This window comes from Erythrolamprus reginae, chromosome Z, assembly GCF_031021105.1.
Source record: "Erythrolamprus reginae isolate rEryReg1 chromosome Z, rEryReg1.hap1, whole genome shotgun sequence".
In the NCBI taxonomy this organism is placed as follows: Eukaryota; Metazoa; Chordata; class Lepidosauria; order Squamata; family Dipsadidae; genus Erythrolamprus; species Erythrolamprus reginae.
The window spans coordinates 138393366-138409182 of record NC_091963.1 but is presented as its reverse complement, the minus strand read 5'-3'; the positions used below and the strand labels follow the sequence as shown (position 1 = coordinate 138409182).

Here is a 15817-nt window from a genome sequence, read left to right as displayed (position 1 = left end):
TCCTTTGTTATACAAGATAATGAGTTGAGCCAACTACATTACTTCTGCACTTGTGGAAGTATTTACTGCCTAGGCATTTTAAGAAAATAATGATTTGCTATTAAGGATGTCTTCCTGCTGTAGCAGGCAGAAAACCCTGAAACCAGGCTGGGAAGAGATCAGCAGATGAAGATGATCCAGAAGCATGACAGCTTGAACTTTGAGAAAAGGAAGGAAAGTGAGAGTCAAACTCTAAATGTCTGATGAACTGCTCACTGAATACTGAGTGCTCAGATCCTCTGAAGGAAAATAAGGAAGCCTCTGGAGATGAACAGATGCTTTAAGCAGTAAGGAGCAACAAAAAAGAACGATCATTGTTAAAGAATAGGAATAAGAAATCTCTGATGCTAAATCTCTGAATTTAGACAATCAGAAAAGATGGAGTAATTTGTTGAAAGAGGAGTGATTTGTTAAAAGAGGACAGTGAGAAAGTGGGTTGAACAACAAACATGACAAGGCAGTTTTTGTTTGACAGCCACATCTTAGAAAGGAAGTGAGGACTACTTGTGATTAAATTGTAATAAAACAATTCACACTGGAATATTGATTAAAGAATTAAAAATACACTTTGTGACAATCCCTGAATATTTCACTGGTCGTGGAAAGAGGGGGTATAATTAGAAATTGGACTGAGGATTACAACTGAGGACTACTTGTGATTACTTTGCAATAAAACAATTTGCACTGAAAGATTGGTTTAAGGATTTAAAAAATACATTTTGTGACAATCTCTGTATTTTCGACCAGTTGTAGATATATAATTAGAAATCAGACTGAGGATTACAACTTAATAACGTTAAAATAAAGAAGATAGAAAGAACAGCAGGCTTCTTTTCCTTTTTCTCTCTCTTTGCAGTGGTGGTGAGGTTTTAGGGGAAAAAACTCTTAGGAATATATAAACTAATTCTTCATAGGGGGGAGAAAGGAAGAAAGGAAAAAGGGGAAACAATATCTTTTGACAAGGACCTGATGGAAGCTGTCTTCCACCTTGGGCCCCACTCCCTGCATCTAGACCATGACAGGAGATGTGCTGCTGCCAGGCTGGCCACCCTACTAGAGCACTTTCTTCTTTCTCCCATTGCCAAGAGAAAAATAGAAAGAGAGAGGGAGGAAGGGAAGAAGGAAGAAGGAAAGAAAGAAAGAAAGAAAGAAAGAGAAAGGAAAGGGGGAGAGAGCGAACAAAAAGAAAGATAGAGACAAGAAAAAAAAGCATGGAGTGAATGTGCCGCAAGGTAAACAGGCATTGTAAATGCCATAGCTACAAACAGAAATGCCAGATGTGGAGTTCAAAAATTTTTAACAAGGGGTTCTCAGCCTGGTTGCAGGATAGGCATGGCCAGGGGTGGGCAAAACATGGGACAGCATGGAACACCGTTCCATCGGCAAAAATGGAGCTTCACGTGCAGCTCTATCACCGCCAGCTGTGCAAGCGAGATTCGACTTCTGTACATGTGCAGAAGCTGAATCTCACCGGTCCCGTGCCACTCTCCTCAGATGAATCAGCTGCTGCTCGGAAGGCGAGTGCCCCTCCACCGAGTGAGATCCTCCCTGCTCCTCGCCTATTTCTGCACAGGTAAGACATTGTGGTCCAGAACGGAATGAAGGAGAGAGCATGTAGAGGTGGTCTTACTTGTGCAGGGAGGATGTCCCTTGGTGGACGGGAGGTCTGTCTGTTCCCCTTGTCCTCCAGTGCTGCAGCTGATTCATCCGGGTCCGGGCCCAGCAGCGTGCCACTCTACACCAAGCCCAGACAAATCAGCTGCAGCAGCAGCAGAGGGCAAGGGGAACAGACAGACTGCCCTTCCACCGAGCAACATCCTCCATCATCCCTGCACAAGTAAGCCCTCCACTCGGGCCCTCCCTCATTCCGTTCCAGAACATGATGTCTTACCTGTGCAGAAATGGATGGGGAGGAAGGAGGATCTTGCTCAGCAGAAGGGCACTCTGTCTGCTCCAAGCAGCAGCTGATTTGTCCTGCACATGTGCAAGAAGGTGAAAGGGGTGCGCGTGCACACATGCGCTTCCCCCGGAGTGTTCCAATTCCACAAATGGCTGCCCTTTACTGGGCATGGACATGGTGGGTGTGGTCTAGTAAGCGTCCTGCACCATGATGGGGGTGGCATTTTGCCCTATTCAAGCTCCAGCGGTTTTCCTTGAGCCTCTGGGAGGGCGAAAATGGCTTCCCCAGGCTCTGCAGGACCTCTGCTGGCTGGAAATAGGCTCATTTTCAACCTCCCTGAGTCTCCGCTCAGGATCTGCACTGATCTGCATCCAAAACAGGCCACATGGCTCCATGGGGACTCCTCAGGGGGGGCAGGGTGTGGTGGGGGGGCAGCCAGGAGTGAGGTTTAGGGGTTCTCCAAACTGCACAGAATCTTAGCTAGAGGTTCTCCCAAGCCACTGCCCATCTCCAGTAGCCCACTTGAGACATACCCATTTCAAACAGAGAGTCAAGGAGTCTCTCCAACTTATCTTCCCTGATGCACATTTTTCTTTTCTGCACATGCAGACTGTGATCCTAGAGTGAGTAGAAGAATGTTGATGTTCAAAATTCAGAAAGAAAATAAAGTCCAAAGATTCAATAAAATTTTGAAATCCTGGTACCACTTTGTATGGAGTGAGGATATATAGGGTGCCATTGTAGGATTTTCAAAGTGTTTTCAAAGTATTTTCAAAGTGTTCAAAGCAAAGGAATCCCATTCCGATATTGGGAATAGGCTTGTTATTTCAAAATTTTACTGAGGATAAAGCTACTTGTAATCCCCCAGGGACTGAGTACCTTCACATACAATGTACACATTGATTTCATCCTGGGTGACAGCAAAATAAATTGCTATGATTTGTCTTAGAAGTACCTCTCTTGATAAATATAGAGGCATTAATGGTATCAGTTGCATCCAAATATCAGTTGCAAGCGCTTGAATCTCAGAGTACAAAGAAAGTTTTTGCTACTTTCATCATCTGAAATGAGATCCAAAATATCTCACAAGTTGAACAATCACCGTGTATTGAAGAGTTTCACTGGAGACAATGCAGTAAAAAGAAAGAATACCAATTTTGTCTCTCAAAATGGAGTCAAGGGAAACATAAACAGCCTAGGGGTGGGAACATTTTAAGTCAAATGAAAACATTTTATTTTGTATAAACATTTTAAAATACCTATTAATATTCCCTAACAAATTTATTGAATATTCTAGAAATGTTAGTATATTCTTTGGTAGGTGGATGGAGTTGACAACATATTCTATGGTGTATCTTTGTAAGACCTAAAATACAAGGATGAAATACTCCTGGTTTGCTCATGCCGGACGGTAATCGAAGAGCCGGTCATGAAGACAGCACAAGGTTCCACCCACCTACCCAGACAATGCCATTTGGATTCTTTTACCCTCTGCTCATATACATAAAGCTTTGTGCATGTGCAGGGGGTAAATGGCAGCATCCAGGCAGTTAGGCAGAACGTTGCACTGCTTTCACAACTGGCTCTTTGATGACCAATAGGCACAAGTGAACTGAGAGCATTTCGTCCCTGCTGAAATAAGCTACAGAAATGTCCTTTTTAACTGATTATCATGTAATATCCAGAGTCATTTCTTTGTGCGATGGACAGATATGCAAAGAGATAGATAAATAAATAAATGTCTTATTTATGTAGTTCCAATGAGTCAATACTGACTTGATGGCACCCAATCAAACAAAGCAAATGAATGAATCAATCAGAGTATTTAATAAGGGAATTGTAAAGAAGTTATGGAAGAAATTTGACTTCTCAGGTGTATGTTTTTATCCTTCCAGCATACGAAGTGTAGTTTCTTGATATTTTCTTTCCTTGACAGAAAATCATCATATATGTAAACACTTTTAGAACTTTTAATAAAATGCAGATTTAACATATTTTGAAAAATATTTTTACTTAGCAAAAAGCACACAATTGACATTCAATAATTCTGAACTATTCAGCTAACAGTGAGTCAATTCTTCAGAGGGACAGTAGTTTTCACTCAGACTGATAATATTCTACTTCTATTTCTGAACTACCACTTCTTCTCAAGCAACATCAATCATTATTTTTCCTTACCAATTGCTCCTTCTTATTTAATTCAGGCCGCATTATAATAATATAGCATTTGGGAAGGAAAATGCAACTTAGTAAACCAAAAGCAGAGGCTAATATGGAGAAAACCTCCACAGCTACCATGAATTTCCCCTTGGTGCTCAAGTAGGTGGGGATGAAAGATATCCAAACACTGCAAAACAGCAACATGCTGAAAGTAATGAACTTGGCTTCATTGAAACTATCAGGCAGTTTCCTGGCAAAGAAAGCCACTGTGAAGCTGACAATAGCCAGAAGGCCCATGTAGCCCAACACAACATAGAACATGATCTCTGAGCCTTCATTGCATTGCACTACAATCTCACCCACTTGCAAATGCTTTTCTAATTCTGGAAAGGGGGGCTTTTTCACCGACCAAATAGCACAGATGACAATCTGAATCAAAGAACAAGGTACAATGACCAATATTGCTAGCCTCTTTCCCATCCATTTCCTCATCTTATTCCCTGGCTTTGTAGCCACAAAGGCCAGAACCACAGTGATTGTTTTGGCCAGTACACAGGAAACAGCAACTGAGAAGGTGATGCCAAACACAGCCTGCCTTAAAACACAGGTCCCCTTGGTAGGTCTTCCTAAGAAGAAGAGGGAACAGAGGAAACATAAGAGCAGAGAGGAGAGCAGGATACATGTGATGTTCCAGTTGTTGGCTTTCACAATGGGAGTGTTTGAGTGCAACCTGAAGATCACCATCACAGCGAATGTGCTCAGAGAAAGAAAAAGTGCCAAAGACGTCAGAGCTGCTCCCAGGCCTTCTTTATAGGACAAGTAAGTCATTACTTTGGGAATGCATTTCTGCTGATTTGTGCTAGGATACTGTTCTTCTTGGCAAGGCTCACATTCATCTGCATCTGAAGATCACAAACATAAATTCAGTATTAGAAATTTCTACTAATATTTATCATACTTTCAGCTCTTTATACATGATGGAGAAAAGATAATATGATAGGGCTGTCTTAACCCATGGGTCTGATGGGCAGCAGTGGCCCATGGGCCTCATGAGCATAGGGGGCTCATACTAATGTGTGTATGTTAACCCTTCAATTCATATTGTATCATATAAATGCAGCATTTTTTTATATTAATATTAAAATGCAATTAATATTAACATGCAAATATATGTTTAATTTTATCAACCATGTTAGTACATTGTACCTAACCTACTTGGGTGTTGCCATACAGTAAACTAACTATATTAGTATGTAAAATATAAAGACTGTACCTTTAAAGAAATATTACTGGTTGGCCACAAGAGGGTGCCAACACCGTTCTCTTTGGGGGGAGTTACTTTGTTAGAAATATGTTTGCCATGAGCTGTATTCTTTGCTGTATGCATGGTTTGTAAACTATTAGAGTATTATATTGTTGATTCTGTATATTTGTAAATAATAACATTGTTGTATATACATTATAAGTCTAAGTCATTGTCTGGCTAACCCACATTACCTACACTCAACAAACTCTGATTAATGTATGTTGAAGGTTTCGTACTGAGACATACTAAGAAACCATTTACATTTTTATTCCTCTAAGTTGTTGTCCTGGGGCCCTAGTACACTGCTTTTCCTAGCGGTCCATAATGCTGTTAAGATGGCCCTGAGTAATGAACTGTGCAAGTCATTTAAAACAGCATTCTCAAACCTTTCTGGCTTTGTGGACCAGTGTAAGTTCCAAAAATGGGGGAGGGGGTTGTAGAAGCAGTTGGCCAGAAGGTGAATGAAGTCTGCACAAATGTAGCTTCCCAATGCTCACATCTGCACTCGCAGACCAGTTGCAAGTTTGATTATGAGCTGATCATGGCCCAGGGGTTGAGGGTTCTTGGTTTAAAAGCACAAATCAATTCAAGAAACATAGATTAGGGATAAAGATGCTTTAGCAGCACAAAATGTTCCCCTAGATAGATTTGAGGTCCTTCACTTACCCATTTGAGTTGAGATCCTCCTTGGAGGACACTGAATACAATCATAGCAACAGATTTGTTTCCCCTGCTGAATTAGTTTGCTCTGTCCAGGATAGCAGCTCTCAACACAGGTAGATTTTGGCACCATCTGTTAATATTATCCAGAAAGAAGAGTGTGTAAAACAAGAAATACCTTTCTCCTCTCACTGCTAATTCTGAATTACATATTATTGGAACAGAAAGACTTTAGAAATTATGAATTATGAAGGAATTTATTTACCATATTTTTGGAGTATAAGATGCATCTTTTTCCTTCCTAAAAGAGGCTGATAATTTGGGTGGGTCTTATACTCTGAATATAGCTTATTTTCCCCCCAGCCCTAACTAGCTGCTAACAATCTTCCCAGCATTTACCTTGCAGGCTCTTTCACTGTTTCTCTCTGTGATGAATGTTTTCCAAGCTCTAAGTCTTTGCAGGGTTTTTTCCATTGCTCTACTTCCTCCAAATGTTTCTTTCCAGGTGATAATGATGTTCCCAGCTCTTACTGGCCTGCAAGCTTTTTCATTGTTACTCTCTCTGAATAAGTTTTTTTAAAGCCATAACCAGAGGATAAAATAATGTGCTGAAGCTGACCAGACTAAGGACGCTAGCCAGATGAATACCTGGTAAGCAGATTCTTTTCCCTATTTTCCTCCCCAAAACCCAAAGTGCATCTTATACCCCTGTGCATCTAATTCTCTGAAAAATATGGTATATCTTACAAAGATTCTTAATACCACAATCATCTGATGTTGGTAACTCTTTCCGTATTTTTTTCTTTTTCTCAATATATTTACCAAATTCAGTTCTCTTAACAAATCTCCTTGTCATTCTCCAGATTGTGTGTATTATTAAATACCAGATGATACTGATATAAGAAAATATAATAGTTCCAACCTGATGAAACTTGGGATTCCACATAATGGCACTTGCATTAATGATTAATTCTTTTCCAAATCGAACATTGGGATTAATTCTTCCAACTTGGACTCTCTGGAAGGATTCGTTGGGGAATGTCACCAAATTGATGAGGTCATAGCCTATTGCTACGTCCCTATCTTCATCAAGAAATATTTCATCTCCAACATTATTGTTAAAATGGACTCGTCTCAAAAATGAATTAAGCTAGTTGGAAACAGGAGAAATAGGTTAATGTTCTAACGAGAAGTGACTCTTGAAATAGCAGTGATGTAACATTTAAATTGAGATTTGGTGCAGTACTCAAAATTAATGTTTTCCAAGCACACCAAGAATTGAAAAGTTTTTATACAAAGAGAACATGGATGGTTAGTCATAAAAGCAATATTTTTCACCTGAAACTGAAACCATCCCCTTTGTATCTAAACCAGTGGTTAAATCTACTTACCTTCCATACTGGTTCAGAAGAATACGTGCGCGTGCCACCATCACGTGCGCCTTTTCACCCTCTGTGCATGCACAAAAGGCTTTGCACATGGGTGAGCCACTGGTGGCCACCACTACCAAGCTGAACAGCTAGCATTTCACCCCTCATCTAAACTATGTAAGGTGATAGAAAGGAAATAGATTTCCCTGAAAAGCTACAAATTTGCCTATCAAATTCATTCTCTAGAGACTCACTTCTCCCATTTTTTAATGATGGGGAGAAATATTTTGCTTCAGTTCGATAAGAAAGAAATTCAGAATGAATTAAATCATTCATTGTTTCCTATAGGGCTAAATTTAGCATCAATTTTAATCAGTATTTCATTGGCACATCTGGACTCGCAACTCCTAATTCACCTTAAATATTTTTATAAAGTACAGTATCTCTCTTCTCTCAATATTTTTCTAAAAACATTCACTTGCTTTCCTTTGCAGGTTCAAAACCTGATTGAGTTTACTCACTTTTGTTGCATCATGTATGCATTTGTTTTAATTCTATTTTGATTTTCTAAATTATTTTGGTTTTAATGAATTGACCAATCTACTTGTGAGTACCTGCCAGGGAGGAACTTTGGGGAGATTCCATTGGTCTTGCTTTCTCCTTCCCCTCTGTTTGTTCCTCCAGGAATGCAACGCATGAAGAGAATGTGCCACAAGATACACAGCATTGTAAATACTGTAACTCCAACCAGACATGCCCATTTCAAAGACAAAATCAGGAAGGGTCTCCAGCTTCTCTTCCCCAGTGCAACTTTTCATTTTCTCCCCATATGCTACATGGACATTGAGAGAGCAAAAGAATGTTGATGTCCAGAATTCAGACAGGAAATAAAATGTAGACTTCAGAGGATTTATTTTCTCAAGAAAATTCTGAAATCCTGGCACAAATTTAGTATGGAGTGAAAATGATAAGGTACCATTGAAAGATTTTTTGCTAAATTGTCTGGCAGGATTTTGAGCAGTGAAATCCCATTCACATGTTGTGATCCACACCTTCTCCAGAGGCTCGCTATGGCCAATTTCCTTTGAGTATAAAACCATCTGCAATCCCTCTAAAGACTGACCGCTTCCAAATACAAGGAACACATTGATTTTACTTTGAGAGATAACAGATTGAATTTGAAGGATTTTTTTCTCAAGTATCTCCCTTAACAAAAATAGTGACAAAATTGGGATTATCTGTATCTCTGCTATGCAAATATTATTTTGTAAGAGCTTGGGTCTCAGAGTTCGAAGAAAGTTTTCACCACTGTCATCATCTGAAACAATTAGACTAATCCAATTCCATCCAAAATATTTCAGAAGTTGAACTATCCCCATGTATTGAAGAGCTTCATTAGAAACCATACGATAAAAAGAAGGAAAACCAATTTTGTCTCTCAACATGGGGTCAGATGACCCATAACTAATCTGGGAAAAACATTTTAAATCAAAGGAAAACATTCAATTTTGCATATTTTTTTAAAAAATACCTGCTCATATTAGAATCATACTTCTTGAAAAAGGTCTCCACAACCTTGACTGAACCTCTAAGCATAATTTTTTTTAAAAAAAATCCTTCATGGCTAGCTCCTTACCCAACCTATGGTCACTAGCCACAGTCATCCCTATCTTCAAAAAAGGAAAACCAAGTAATATTGAAAATTACAGACCAATCTCTTTGGGTTGCATCACTTGCAAAGTCATGGAATCAATTGTAAACCAATCCATTACACTCCACTTAGAAACCAATAATATACTCTCCAACAAACAATTTGGTTTCAGGAAAAAATTATCCTGTAATCTGTGACTCTCACACTGCAAAAACATATGGACCACTCAACTTAATCAGGGTAAAACAATAGACACAATTTACATAGACTTTTGTAAAGCCTCTGATTCAGTAGTACATGAAAAACTACTTCTGGAACTAAGTGTTGCCTTCTAGCAGAAGATACAGAACAACTAAAACTTGGATCACACATTTCCTGAATAGTTTTTTTCCCAGAGCTATAATCGCACTTAATAACTAACTAAAGGGTCACCATCAGTGAGCTATTGGACAGTATTACTTGGTCTATTGTGCAGATGTTTGGTGGTTCAGGATGGAGAAATTGTGGTGGGTGGGGCATTTTATTTTATTCTGATTGTTATGTGTGGTGGGACTGGTCTCTGGGTGTCACGTAACTTTCATTGTCAATGACAATTCGTTGTATTGACAATGACAATAAAGTTATTATTATTAACAGACAAGTGGTCAAAAGAAAAAGTGCAATATTAAATCCTGTTCCTGTCCCTCAAAGCAGTGTTCTTGGACAAACACTCTTCATACTCTACATAAATGATCTTTATAAGCAACTGTGTTCTCTTTGCTGATGATTTTAAACTATTTAATGCCACCAACAATGCTGCTATCCTTCAAAAAGACCTTGACTATGTAGCAAAATGGTCAAACAACTGGAAACTTCAAATCTCAACCAACCAATGTTCTGTCTTATACATTGGCAAAAAGAATCAGAATGCAATATACAAACTTGGAGGAGATGAACTTGTAATGACCCTCACTCTCTCAAAGACATTACAGTACTTATATCCAATAACCTAAGTGCTAGAGCCCACTATAACAACATTGCCAAAAAAGCGTTAAGCGTTATTAATCTAATCATACGTAGCTTCTTCATTGCTAACCAGAGTTTACAAAACATTTGTTAGAGCAATTCTGGAATATAGCTCATCTGTCTGGAACCTGCATTTCATATCAGACATTAATACAATCAAGAGAGTCCAGAAATAATTAATACAATTAATACAAATAATTAAAACAATCAAGAGAGTCCTTCACTCCTATACTCGCAACAAAACCCCGTATTCCACCAGACTTGAAATAATGGGATTAGACTATTTACAACTATGTTTCCTCCGATCTGATCTAAATGTGGTTCATAAAGTCATATACCAAAATGTCCTTCCTGTTAATGATTACTTCACCTTCGATCACAGCAATACACGAGCAAGTAATAGATTCAAATTAAATTTAAATCATTCCAAACTTTACTGTAAAAAATAAAAATTGAGGAATAGAGTGATCAGTGCCTCAAATGCATTACCTGACTGTGGTTTCTTTCACAAACCCAAAAACTTTAACCTTAGATTGTCTATAGTCGACATCTTCCCGTTTCTAAGAGATCTGTAAGAGGTGTGCAAAAGTGCACCACTGTGCCTACTGTCCCTGTCCTTCTGTCCTATTGTCCTCTTTCATTGTTACTTTTTACTTATGTTATGTTTATACAAACTACTACTATCCTATACAGGTTTGAATAATAATAATAATAATAATAATAATAATAATAATTTATTAGATTTGTATGCCGCCTCACAACAATACAATATACAAATCCAATATCAAAAACAATATTTAAAACCCTTATTAAAAACAATCATGCAATCCAAACAAATCATACATAAAGCGGAACAGCCGAGGGGTATATCAATTTCTCCATGTCTGGTGACATAGGTGGGTTAATAATAGATAGATAGATAGATAGATAGATAGATAGATAGATAGATAGATAGATAGATAGATAGATAGATAGACAGACAGACAGACAGACAGACAGACAGACAGACAAATAAATAAAATAAAATAGATCAAATAAATAGATCAAAATTTACTAGATATTCTTCAAAATACATTTTAGTATAATATTTGTTTAGTGGATAGACTTACATTGTCGGTTGGTGGTTCTTTTGAGGATGAGAAATACCACTTAAGTAGCTCTCATATCTATGAGGTCACTAAGAGTCAACATCAATTTCATGGCACATAATCAGATGTGACTATGAAGTGACTACATCGATCAATCAATATATTTCATTTGGAATTCTTAAAGGGGATACGAAATAAATTTCTCAGGTTTACATATTAACCCTACAGCTATCTAAGTGTAGTTTCTTTCCAAAATTAGAAATCACCATAGATATAAAATGATAGTTTAAACAATAGAAGAATTTACCTTTACCATGAGACTTAACTGTTATTCTCCTTTTCCTTCTATACACCTATTTCCAAAGACTTACCTGTGGAACCTTGTAAGTACTTAAGATGTTGGCCATGTGAATAGAATTTTCTGAAGTGAGTCCCCCAATGGTGGCCGTGACTTCCTCTTCAGTGATACAGTAATAATTGAGTGGATTCCCTTGTCTGAGAAAGAGAAGATCCAGAGTGGTCCAAGTGGTTCTCCATGAATTATAAGCATTGTCATAAACCTTGGGCCCTAAAGTGTTGTTGGGTAACAGATCGGGATTCTTGTTGACTTCTTTAATGGCGAAAACAAAACCAAGGACATGCTGATAGTTTTTAGGGATTAGACTGCCAAGAGAATTTTAAGTGTTAGATTTTAAGAGCTGATAATTAAGTCACTTGTAGCTTAGATCCTTGCATGCTCATAGATCTCAACTAAATGTTTTTCTCTATATAATGGGAAACTATTTCTGATATAAATGGCCCAGATATTTCCCTAAAGCAGTGGTTCTCAACCTTTCTAATGCCGCGACCCCTTAATACAGTTCCTCATGTTCCCCCCAACCATAAGTCTAGCACCAATTCTCCCAACAGACTTTAAGCTGATTGGCAGGAAGGACAGAGGGATGCTCCCACTGTAAACATCTGATTGGTCGGATTGTAAAAATCCAAGGCACCAGAATAGAAGCTTTAGTTCCTAACAACATGGGAAAATCTGTCTTTTCCCATGGACTTAGGTGACTCCTGTGAAATGGTTCAACTCCCCCAAAGGGGTCCTAACCCCCAGGTTGAGAATTACTGCCCTAAAGCAAAGTGAATAGATTTCTTCCATCTCTTCTGTCGTTAATGCACATATTATATATGTCTATACATTTTAGGTTTCTTTTTTAAAATGAGTACTGTTTTCTTTTGTACTTTATATATCTCAATTGTGTAATTCATACACGTCTCAGATGCTGTAAAGAAACTAAGCTCTTAAATCAGAGATGATGGGGAGAGATAGGAAGACAGATATAAAGAATCTTCCAGGTACAGCATATAAGAAATTTTGTATGCATACTTTGGATGTACAAAATTTCTTCTCTCTTCACGCATCCATAGTATCTTATTAAATATAATACAAAGGTTTCTTCCTTCTGTTCTCTCACTTTTGCATACTATATGTGTGTGTACATATTTTACTTTTCTTTTTAAAATTCTTGATGTTTTCATTTGGTATTTATTATATACTTCAGTTGTGTAATTCATACAACTCTCAGATGTTGTAAAGAAGCATATGCTGTTAAATCAGAGTTACTGTAATGGGGGAGGCAGACAGAAGACAAAGAAGATTTAATCTTCCAGATAAAGATTACAAGTGTGAACTTTGGATGTACTATATACTTTGGATATACAAAATTGTTTCTCTCTTCACTCATCCAGAGAACATTATTAAATATTATATAGCCAGACAGATTTTGTAAGCCAGAATTCTTGAAAGGAATCAGGTATGTAAGAATTCCTAATCACCCTTATTCAACTTACCAAAAGTACTATATCCTACAATCAAACAATATCTTAGAATTAATATTATTTAATTTAAATATTTATTCCTTATTGTCTACCAGGGGATCTAACTGTGTAGAGTTCTCTCTACACAGTTCAGTAGGCTATCTATGTGTTTTCATTCAAAAGTTAATAACTGAAACTAACTCAATTTCTGCTATAAATGTGCTTGGCATATAAAACATCCAAAAAAAAACCCCCAGAGAAGATCAGAAAACAGAATGAGAGATCTGTCAATATTTAGAAAGAGTCGTTTATATGGCGAAAGTAAGAATGATCATCAGACCCCAACAGAATCTTCCAAGAATTAAAATCCACCTAAGGTTTTTTAAGGAAAGAATTTCATAGGGTCAGAGATACCTTAGATAAAAATGAAGAATTACTTACTAAGCTTGGGTTGGTGAAGAAATGGGATGTTCCCTAAACCTCTGCTCCCTATAATTGCCAAGTGTCATGGATACAAATTCTCCAATTATAATTTCATCTGAAGGACTTGAGGGATGTGTGGAAGCTTTTCTCTGGTAAGGATCCTTCAGGTTGAAACATTTTCTAGAAGAATCATTGGACTTTACAATCAGGAAGATGAGAAGAAGAGTTGAGAGCTCCTGAGATAAGCCCCATCCCAATCTTAACATCATAATAAATAAGCACCTACCATCTTGATCAGAAAGTCAGGAAATTAAAAGCAAATAATATTGTGCTGTTATCAAATGCAAATTGATAACAAAGTGAGATGCAGAAGTTCCTTTATGCATTAAGTACAACTTGCCAGAGCTGAAGTGGCTTTGCAGCCATTGATTTTCTACATTTAACAAATTTCTTCCAATAACCACTATAATTAGGGTAGTTGCAGAGCATCAAATCCCTGTTGGCGAAGAAGATAAACATTTGTGTTGTCTACATCCAGAGTCATGTTGTTTGAAGCATTCATTCATTCATTCATTCACACCATATCTTTATCACTTCAGCAACCCTGTGGTATGAGTTGGGTTGAGAGCAGTGGTGGGCTGTTGCCCCCACGGGAGGGGGGACACAGTGGGAGGTAATAAGTTTGTGCACATTTTATTGAATACTTAATAGTTTTTTTTATTGTCCTTCCTTCTCTAGTACCTTAGTATGATCCTTAATTACTTTTAAAATAGAAAAATCATTAAATAGTATGTTTTTACCCATAAATGCTTTAATCATTTTAATCATTATCTAGAACTGAACTTTTATAGCCATTAAAGAAAATTGAGCTATTTGCCTAATCTATTATCATGTTGCACTTTGTGGGTTCAGAACAAAACCTTAAAATGTTACTATGCTCCTCAACACATAGATCCTGTCTATCAGTTGTCCTTTGTGTGGCTATTCAAATAATGTGACTTAATCAATTGAAAAAGAGTTAAAACACCTATTTGAAAACTTATCTTGGTTGGTAAGACACTCCCACCCAGTCACATGACCTTTAAGCCACCCCTGGTCACATGATTGTGAAGCCACTCCCACCTGGTCACTTAGCTGGCAAGCCACTCCTGCCCGGTCACATGACCATCAAGCCACGCCCATAGTGTGGTGGTAAAAAAATTTTGCAGCCCTTCACTGGTTGAGAGAGAGCAACTTGCCCAAAGTCACTCAGCTGCCTTTAATGGCTAAATCTGGACTAGAACTCATGGCCTCCTGGTTTCTATCCTGATGCTTTAACCATTAGATATAGGTGTCAAACTCACACCATCACACAGCTGTCATTTGATGTACCACAACATTTCCCTTCCATGGAGCTCAGGTGGGCAAGGCCTGTGCATGACACATCCATCCCATGGACTGCCAGTTTGACACCCCTGCATTAGAAAATTGTGACTAATAAATTGAGCATGTAAATAAATCAGCAACAAGAGGCTTCTCTTCTCTCATCTTTTTACTGGGGCACTGTATTTTTCAGAATATAAGATGCACTTTTTTCTCTCCTAAAAGAGAGTGGAAATGTAAGTGCGTCTTATACACCAAATACAGTCCTTTTTAGCCTCCTGAAGCCCCACACCTGTGTTTCATTATCTTCCAAAAATGGGCCCATTTTTCACAAAAATGGGCGGATGCAAAGGATTTGGGAGTCCTGCAGAGTGCTCCTGGGGGCTGGGGAAAGGCAAAAACCTCCTTTTGGTGAAAAAGGGGGGCATTTTTGCCTTTTCTGGCCCCCAGGAGCACCCTGCATATTACCCAGACCCTCTGCACACCTCATTTTTGCAAATAAATGGGTGAAAAATGGACATTTTTTCACAAAAACATGGGCTTTTTTTTTGCCTTCCTCTAGCCCATAGGAGCACTGCAGACTTCCCAGACACCACCCCACTTCCCCCAAGTCTGGGAAAAATGGGTGAAAAAAAGGTCCCTTTTTCCCAAAACAAAGGGAGTGCACAGAGAGTTTGGAAGGCCTGCAGAGTGCTCCAGGGAGGCTGGGGAAGGCAAAAACGCCTGTTTTTGCGGGGAAATGGGGTTTACAGGGGCTTTGAGTGGCTTGCAGAGTACTTCTGTGTTCTGGGGAGGACAAAAACTTTTTTCATTACTTACCTTTTTGAAATGTTAAACATCGGTGAACCTCAGAGTCCAAAAAATATGGTAATTAATAAGTCTTTTCAATTATGTCCATATATGATTATTGCCACTGTCGACATATTTAATGACCAGCTTCCATTTTTCCCCAAGTTATTATTTATTATTATTATTTATTAGACTTGTATTCCGCCCCTCTCTGAGGACATCCAATACTCCTAAAAGAAGAACTTGAACGATTAAAAA

The 15817-nt window shown here is 38.2% G+C and overlaps 1 protein-coding gene across 1 annotated transcript; it reads right to left on the bottom strand.

The window, feature by feature from the left end:
• Positions 1 to 78: 78 nt before the first annotated feature.
• Positions 79 to 15609, bottom strand: LOC139154149 (vomeronasal type-2 receptor 26-like). The gene is made up of 9 exons (XM_070728581.1): positions 15590 to 15609; positions 13427 to 13588; positions 11551 to 11842; positions 8050 to 8904; positions 6988 to 7215; positions 6072 to 6198; positions 4118 to 5001; positions 2473 to 2557; positions 79 to 197 (listed from the first exon to the last, which is right to left on the bottom strand). The coding sequence occupies exons 1-9, from the start codon at positions 15607 to 15609 to the stop codon at positions 79 to 81; spliced, it is 2772 nt and encodes a 923-aa protein (XP_070584682.1).
• Between the last annotated feature and the right edge of the window lie 208 nt (positions 15610 to 15817).